The following is an 8876-nucleotide window of genomic DNA, read 5'->3' on the forward strand; positions in this document are numbered from 1 at the left end:
GCTTTGGGGAGCTGAGCTGCCAAAGGACCTGAGGATGTTTTCCTGTTATTTGTCTAAGCCTAATCACCACTTTGCTGATGCAGGGAGGGAAGGAAACATTCACTCCTAAGCTGTGTGTTTGCCTGGGGCTGGCTAAATGGTGGGCTGCTGGCCAGGCCCTGCTGGGAGCTGAACATGGGGATTGGCGCAGGGTGCCTGCAGGGACACAGTGCTGGGGACACACTGCACATGGGGATGTGGAGCCTGAGGGGCTGCAGCAATGCCTGTGATGAGTGCTCAGCACCTGCTGATTGGTGATGTGCATCTTCCTTTGCTGGAACAGGTGTTTTTGTGGGTGAAATCAAAAGAGAGAAAATCTGAGATTTTGGCTGTGAAGGTTGAGCGTCCTCAGTGTGGCAGCAGTTTGAAGACTATTTTTTGTCTTTGCAGGCTTTGCCTGTTTCTTGGCTGGGGGACAGCTGATGGCACTCAGGGCCATTTGCACCTCAATTTCCTCCAGTTTTGGTTGCCGTTTTTCTGCTGGCTACCACTTGGGCTCTTTGTGCAGGGAGCCCCATCACCCTGCAAGATGCTAGGGGCACCTGGAGCTGTCGCAGCTGTCACCAGAGACTCCTGAACATCCCCAAGGGCACCAAAGCTGAGGGGTGCCGTGTGTTGTTAACAAGTGCTGGCTCTGCCAGGAGCACACTGGGGACCCCAGCACGTTCTCAGCAAGGCGACTCCCTGCACCTGAGTTATGGCTGCTCACGAGGAAGCAGCCGAGCAATTAGATCACTCCTCAGACCCATTAAGCATCACAGGCTGAGACGAAACGACTTTCCATTTTCTTTGCAATCGCTCATATAGGACATTTATTGCTTGCCTCTCAGTGGGGCGATGACGCCAGCCTGGCCCAGCCCTCGGAGCCACGCTCGGAGTCTGCAGCCTGTTTGGGGGTCCCACGGCCTGCAGGGCTCTACCTGGGGGCTCAGTGGGCTTACACCCGGCCCAGCATGCGTGCGATCCACCAGTTGCAGGGCATGATGATACGGCAGATCACCCTGCCGCCCTGGTAGCAGTACGGGTAGGGGTAGTAGCCCAGCAGCGGCTCGCAGACCCGCCGGCAGTAGCGGTTGGCGCGGCGGCACTGTGCACAGCAGTAGCCCCGCTCATCCCACAGCGGGTGGAACTCCAGCCCATTTTCTGTCTGTGAGAGAGAGTCAGCTGTCAGTGCGGCCTGGGTGCTGCTCGGCACCCCAGCGTGTGCTTCCCCACACTCACGTAGTCGTTGACAGGCAGGTCCTCTTCTGTCAGCTGCCGTGTCCGGCGCTTGGGTCCTGGTAGGGCAGCCTCCATCCCACGCTCATTGCCCCCATCCAGCCAGTTCTGGTCATCCGTGAACAGCCCGGTATCTTCTTCTGTTCTTGCCAGGCCAGCCAGCTCTGGAGCTGTGGGAAGAACCCATGTTTACAGATCCCCAGCTTGGACCCTCTGACGCAACGTCATCTGGGGCACTTTCAACCCTGCTGGGTTGTTTGGAAGGATAGAATCATTGCAGTTCAGAAAAACCTCTAAGATCATCCAGTCCAATCCAACCCACCCCCACCATATCCATAACCACATCCCTCAGTGCCACATTCCTACGGCTTTGGAACACCTCCAGTGATCCCACCACTCCTTGGGCAGCCTGTGCCAGTGGCATCACTGCTCTTTCTGTGAAGAAACTTCTCCTAACATCCAACCTGAGCATTCTTACGAGCACTTCTGGCCCTGCTACAGCATCTGCTTGTCGTTTAGGCCAGACCTATTGTGACACTGATTCCCTTTGCTGAAATTTTATCACAAATGGAGATGACAGAGGAGATGGGGGGCACAGCAGGGTACTGGTGGCCATGAGTCACTTGGTACTGCATGAGACAAGACATCGTGCCTCCACAGCCGCTGAGGAGGGAGGTGTCTTGGTTGAGGTTTTAAACAAGCTCATTCTGATAGAAATGAGTTAGAGAGTGGGTAATTATGCCAGCAGATCTCAGAGGTTGTGGCCTCTGTGGAACGTGTGGCAAGCAGCTGGAGGTGGCAGCCCCGTTGTGTGATTGAGAGGCGGATGGCTGCTCCTGCTCTGATGTTCATGTGGCGATGAGAATTTAGGCGTCCCAGTTTCCAGCATTGCTGGCTTCCTTGCAGGTACAAAGGGGTTTTCTGCCTTTATTACGAGGGGGGAGGACACTTTACAAAATGCAGAGCGGTGGGGAGCCGGAGGAGACTAACGCTTTGCAGAGAGAACTGTCGGCCCACATTGTTACATTGGCATATTCCCTCTTGGTTGTGGCAAGCATTGAACTCATGTCTGAGACTTACAGCAGGGCAGCAGGAGTGGGATAGTAGCAGAGGAGACAGGGGAGGCGGCACGGCTGCTGCCAGCAGTCACCCCGCAGGTATCTGGGGAAGGAGATGGCTCCTTGTACCTGCTATTGGCGTTGGGTGGATCCAGTAGATGGTCACATTTCTACAAATGTTAAAAATTTTGGAGCTCTTCAGGAATTCCTTGTTCTGAATGGGTTTTTCACCAGGCACCCAGACCATGGACTGCTCAAAGTAGGTGGTGGTGATTTCTTCACCCTGAGGAAGAGTCAAATTTGAGAACAGCATGGTAAGGCACCCTCACCCCAGCTCAGCACCCATCTTCTCTTCCTAACCCTAATGCACATCTCCACTTCAAGCACCTAGATTTGTCTGCCTCAAACCCTGGATTTGGGTCTCAGCAGGTGCACATCTGACCAGCATCACCCTGCTCTCCCCTCCCTCCCTCCACCATCCTCCACCATCCCCACCTCCACCACCGCAGAAGCCTTCTCCTTTGCAGTCCCCACCATCTGGATCAGCCTTCTGGAGCTCCCTAGCTCATTTAAAACCAAAGATTAAAACATCTCCTCTCTGCTTTGCTCTTACTACTTAATTTCTCTCTCCTTCTGCTCCTGATTTTGTGATCGAACACTTTAATTTATTCCTCGCAGAAATTCTTTGCACGGCCGTGTTCTGTAATTTATACCACATGTCTCTGCCATTGCATTATTCCATGGTGTGTTTTGGCAGGCACTTAGGGGGGAGATATATAAAGATTATTGGATGGGTCTGTGCTGTGCTGTCTGCCAAGGCGGCGCGGTGCATGGTGCTGATGGTGGCCCATAGAGCAAGCTGGCAAATGGCTTTTTCTCTCCAGAAGGTGTCTGGAGCTGCATTTTTCTTTTATAGAATTTTTCCATATGGCTTCAGGAAGTCCTACTCAAGAGCCAGCAACACCTGACCAATTTTGAGTTGTTTTCAGCATTTTGCTAAAAGCTGTCCTGTTGGGAAGGCGGCCTGGCACTGCTGGGGCTCCGGGAGGGATTTTCCCCAGTTCGTGTGCTTTTTGCCTCCTTTTGTGCTTCCTCCTCCAAACTACAGAGAACCAGGGGAAGGAGGAAAGCAGAGATTGCTGCTGAAGGCACTGACTGCGTTTCCCAATTTCTCCAAAAGCAGTCAGGCTCCCCAGAAGAAATGGTAGATCTTAAATCTACATTTATCTCCCCGGCTTTTACATTTCAGCTCTCTACCTGGGGCAATGTTCTGCTAAAGACTGAAAAGTCACATCCGTTTTATGGTGGTAGCAGAAAAGATCTATTAGCTTCTTATGGCATAATCAAAGAATCTGTGTCTCAGAATTTGGGTCATGATTCAGGGAAAAGTTTCTTGCCCGCGCTTTATTCCAAACACATGTTCTGCTGGCACTTAATTTGCGATGGCTTCCGGGGATGGGGGTTGAACTGACCCTCATCCTGCAAGTGAGCAGGCTTGGGGATGGGGCACGGCTGCTGCCCTCGCCCCACCGGTGGCACAGAGCTGGCACATCCCCTGCTGGAGCAGAGAGATGGAGGTAGCACTGTTTCCATGCCACACATCAAGCACGCACCTTGTTCAAGCAAGATGTGGTAGGTGAGATTTAAAGGCACATCTGCAAAAGGGAGGCTTGTGGAGGCTGGGGCCATGCTGGCACACCATTTCTTTGTGTGAGATGCCTTGGTGGCAGTGCTTGGCCAGGCTGCATGCAAGTGGCAGAGCGCTTTCCCAAATCGCATTTTGCAAATGCGGCTGCTCTTCTAAACTCATTACTTCTGCCTCATTCTGCTCTAGAACAGGAGGCTCAGTTCTCAGAGAAAGCAATTTGATTGACTTTTTGGTGATTGCTAATCCTGAGCTGCCTTGCGACCTTTTGACTACAACAGGATTATTGTTCTTGGTCTCCGGTATTGTGCTAAGAGGTTTTTGTCTGTCGGCTGCCTAATCCCGTCTCTTTCGACTTGTTGTTTTCAGAGGCAATCCTCTGCAATAAGATCATTTCATGAAGCAATCACAACTCCTTATTTCTCTATCACAGCCTGGAGCAGTGGGAGCACTGGGTGCCTCACAGATTCGGGTGCTGCTTTGCCCACGTACCTCCAGCTCAGGGATCTTGGCCTCCGTAGTCTCAGGTATGACTTTGGTCTGAGTTTTGATGAAGCACTTTTGAAGTCCCACAAAGAAGATGCCAGTTATTCCCTACAGCATCAAAACAAAGAGCAAGAAAGCAGTCACGGCATAGCAGAAGGATAAATAACAGCATCCTACGGGGAGTGCAGCTGGATCAGAGCTTAGTCATATTTTTCCTGTTGATGTTTTTGTGCAAACTCTGCTCAGCAGCAGTGCTAAGACGTACTAACAGATTCTCCTAAGGGATGTTGCATTTTATGGTTTGGGAGAATTGGGCTTTTTACAAATATTTTAAGGCAGGTAGTCATAAAATTCCACTTTGCTCCCCTTCTCCTTATAACTATCACGAGCTCCAGTTACCATAAATAAAAATATGCAGAAGAGTATTTGACCGTTATGGTTATATGAACATTCAGCCCTCAGTTCCTGCTAGGCTATTAGCTGAAAATTTTGCCATATGTCACTGCACAAGGTAGTTCCCTACAAATTTTAATTAGGTTTCAGAGAGAGCCTACAACATTGTCACAAGGTTTTAATGCTCTCCAGACAGACAAATGTACTGGGTTTGGGTAGATTTATGATGATTGCATTCCTTTGCAGGGGTAAATCCAATAACTAGGTCTTGCTTTTAAAATGTATTTTTCTGGAACTGAACCTTGCCACTATTAAAGCTTACGTAGGCACACATCTCCTGTCCTTTGAGAGTATGCCCAGGTGGTCTGCACATGGGGATTGCTCTCTCTGATGCAGAACAAAACCATCCTGGAGCGTGCTCCGGCAACACCGCAGCATCCTAAGGGATCCTCTTGTTCCTATTGCAGCTGGACTGGGAAGCACATGTTGCATTTTAAGCACCCGCTGGGTCCCATTCCATTGGGGAGCCAGGGACTCCCATAGAGCATCCCCACAACTCCCAGCAAGGAGATGGGGTCTGGGCAGGGCTTCCCCCATAAATCCTGCTCACTCACGTTCTTGAAGTCGTGGATCTCCAGGATCTCCTCAGTGCCATTCCCACTCCTGAAGGTCTCCGTCCTGGTCAGCGGGTCGATCTCCATCACAATTTTCTTCTTCTCGCCGTGGCTGAAGAAGGTGTGCTCCATGTCATAGACCTGAAAGGGACAAAACCACACTGGCTGAGCCCCCACTGCCTTTCTAGTCTTTCCTGTACCCACGCAAGGAGAGGCAGCTCCCAGGGAAAAAAGGCAGGATGAAGGTACGTGCTTGGCTATGGGATAATGGAGAACCTGAATAGCAGCAGGTGAACATGGGGCTAGAAGATGCTCATCCCACACCCATTTATGATAGAATCATTAAGGTTGGAAAAGACCACTAAGATCATGCAGTCCAACGATCAATCCATCACCACCATGCCCACTAAACCACATCACTCAGTGCAACATCACGGTTCTGGAACACCTCCAAGGACAGTGATCCCACCACCTCCCAGGGCAGCCTGTGCCAATGCCTCCCCACTCTTTCTGAGAAGAATTTTTTTCCTGACATCCTATATTTATGTTCCAGGCTGGACTGAAGCCCTGACTAAGGGACTTCGCCATCCCCCGTCCCCAGCTCGCTGGCTCCATCTCTGTGCCTTCTGCTTTCCCTGAGAAGTGCCTCCTCCTGCATTGAGGAGACTGGGGATTGCCTGCAGATCAAAGCCCTCCTCGAGGGCTGCTGAAGAGCTGCTGAGGAGCTGCAGGGTGTCACAGCCTGCTCCCCGGTGTGTTCGTCCCCGCAGGGAGCCGGGGGAGCAGCCCTCTCTTCCCTGCACAGTGAGCCTGGCAGCCCTCCCGGCTCTGCGGACGCCAGGCCCTTAAAGGATGAGTAGTGGCAGATGCTGTTTGAAGCACAGAAGTGATCCTGCTGGCACAGTGAGAGCTGTGCAGAGTCTCTTTTCCCCAATCAAATAGCAACGTGCAGAAGCAAAGGGCTTGTGCAAAATCCTTCTCAGGGTTTTCCGGGTCAGCATCCCCCATTTTACAACTTCAGGAGGATGTTGTGGTGCTGGAGCTGGCTGAGCAGTGCAGTAACTACCGGATACCTTTGCCCCTGGTAAAAATGTGAAGAATGATGTGCTCCTTGGCAGTCGCTGGCATCTCCTGTTTGTCAGCAGGAGGCTTTTATAAAGATATATATATATGTCAATAGACTTTATGATATGGAAAAAGTAGTGCAGAGCCTAAGGTGGCTGGAAGGCTGCCTGTTCTGACTGACAGCATGTGCACGGGGCCATAAATCAGCTGTAGGAGGGTACGATCCTCAGTGGTACCTTACTCTCAAGTTCCTCTCCATTTACAAAGACTTATTCATGCCAGCACTATGGCCAAATAACCCATTTGGGCTTGGCTTGCCCTCTGCTGCTCAGAGAGATGTTTTATAGGGCTAAAAATAATTCTTGCTTGCCAGCCCTTGAAAAACATCCCCTTGCATTTCCGTGGTGAGCCCCTCACTGATGGCTCCTGCTTGTGCTGGCGGTGCTGGGGCAACGGTGCCATGCTGCAGGCACCAGGGCTGGTGCAGAAGGGCTTTCAGTGCTGACATTCTCCAAGTTCTCCCGCATTGCCAGTGGGGCTGCAAGAGCCCAGGGATGGCGTTTGGTGCTGGAAGCAAGACTTTCCCCAACATCTCCTTCCTTGCCAAGATAGCACAGGCAAAGCACCAGTGTCATTTTTCTTGGTCATTTTTAAGTCATTTGCATTGACATAAAATGACTTTAAAAGGGTGATTGCCCACGTGTGAGCTCTGGGTGGTCTCTCCCCTTGGTCACTTGCTACCAGCAGCCCCATCTCCACTTGTTTTAGCCACACTGCCTTTGGCCAACGCTGGGATTTTCCTGTACCTGACCTCTTGCCATTCCCTTGATATCCGAACTGAGTCAGAGCCCATCCCAGGGTCAGCACCACCCCGCTGGCTCACACCGTGCTTCTCGAGGAACAGTGGAGACTTTATAAACGTCTTGGCAAGAGCCCGGCTGCACATATGGCTTTTATTGCTTCTATTTGCGGTATTTATTTCTATGTGCTGATAAGAAGAAAAAGCTTCTGGCGCCTGGGGGTCCGCGGGTTGGTGAGGAGTGAGGGGAGCTCACTGTAGGAAAGGGGATGTGCGCAGGAATTTTCGGGCTGTCAGGAGTAGGGAATCAACCCCAGCACGGTGCACCCAGGGCCTCCCAGCTGAGCACAGCACACAGAGGGAGCAGGGAACGGAGGAGCTCAATCCAGTTAGCAGGAGCTCCCTCTCCAAAAGCTAATCCGTCTCACCATCCCCTCACATTGCAGACACATTAAAGTAAGAAATACAATCCATGACAATCAATCACCACTGCGTCCTGGCTTTCTCTCCTCTTTATGCGGTGGCATAATGACTTTTCCACCGGTTTCTGGCAAGATAATTGAAATGAAATGGAAAATATTTTCTTACTTGTCATGAAATTTGCTACCCGTGAAAGAGAGTAACTTTAACTCTTCGTGGTGCAGCTCCATACCCTTTAATTGTCAGTTAGGAGAGGAATGTGGTGACAGAGAAAAAAGCCAGCCTGTATAAAGTAAAAGCTAGTTATGAATAATACAAGGCTTTGTAAAAGTCCCCACAAATCCTTGTGGTGCAAGAAAATACATTTTGCAAACTTGCCTGTATTTCAGGGCACAGTTCAATTTAAGCAAGGAGGCGGGGGAGCGCAGTGCTCCGAAACGCTGCCCCGAGGGCTGCACTTACTTGTCTGGATGCTGGGCTCCACAGGTGTTTGACACCAAAGAGTACGAGGATGAGAGCAATGAGCAGCACGCTGAAGAGCAGCCCGCAGACCTTGTACCTGGTGCGGGTCTTCTTTCGGGTCTTGGATGCTTCCGCCTAGACAAGCACAAAAGGACAATATCCAGAGGTCTGCCATCGCTCCCGGAGGGACGAGGACACGAGCACACGGCAAACTCACATCCAGAAAGCGGCAGTCCTCGGGGCCGTGCTGCGACGTCCCTCCCATGATCTCGGTGCTGGCTGCTCCCTGTGTGCGAGGACGAGCGCTCGAGGTGGAGTTACGCAGGCTCTGGGCTGCACATGCAGTAAGGCTGGCTTCCTGCGGCTCCGATGACGGCTGCAGCCAGCGTTCCCCGCAGCCCGCCTGCCCCGGGGCTGGGACAGGAACACTGGTGGGCGAGAGGGGATGTCGGCAGCTCGCAGGCTGTGGGCGATTCCCATGAGTTTGGAGAGGAGCCCTCGCTCAACTCCACTGCACGGTGCCCATCGGGCCTCTTATGAGCTCCCAGCTGGGGCTCCCGGGCTTCAAGCACTGCCCCTGCCCTCTGCTTCTCCCCCTGCACCATCCCTGGATGTGCCCAGGCTGTGCCAGGGCTCCCCAGGCTCCTGGGGCAGTGGGGATGTGGATATGGGCACGG

At 52.0% G+C, this 8876-nt stretch overlaps 1 protein-coding gene across 1 annotated transcript; it reads right to left on the bottom strand.

The window, feature by feature from the left end:
• Nucleotides 1–904: 904 nt before the first annotated feature.
• On the bottom strand, nt 905–8464 carry TNMD (tenomodulin). Its single transcript, XM_042825373.1, has 7 exons — nt 8417–8464; nt 8200–8334; nt 5454–5594; nt 4453–4554; nt 2445–2598; nt 1261–1427; nt 905–1186 (listed from the first exon to the last, which is right to left on the bottom strand). Exons 1-7 carry the CDS (start codon nt 8462–8464, stop codon nt 977–979), a joined length of 957 nt encoding a protein of 318 aa, XP_042681307.1. The 3' UTR covers nt 905–976.
• Nucleotides 8465–8876: the final 412 nt, after the last annotated feature.

The sequence above is a fragment of the Centrocercus urophasianus genome, unplaced genomic scaffold, assembly GCF_019232065.1.
Source record: "Centrocercus urophasianus isolate 14NV4802_14NV808 unplaced genomic scaffold, USGS_Curo_1.0 seq_24, whole genome shotgun sequence".
Lineage (NCBI taxonomy): Eukaryota > Metazoa > Chordata > Aves > Galliformes > Phasianidae > Centrocercus > Centrocercus urophasianus.

Coding starts and splice junctions, on each gene's coding strand:
- TNMD (XM_042825373.1), bottom strand. CDS start 8,464: ATGGGAGGGACGTCGCAGCACGGCCCCGAGGACTGCCGCTTTCTGGAT. Junction 1,428..2,444: donor CCACCCAACGCCAATAGCAG/GTACAAGGAGCC, acceptor TTCTTCCCACAG/CTCCAGAGCTGGCTGGCCTG. Junction 1,187..1,260: donor ACCTGCCTGTCAACGACTAC/GTGAGTGTGGGG, acceptor TCTCTCTCACAG/ACAGAAAATGGGCTGGAGTT.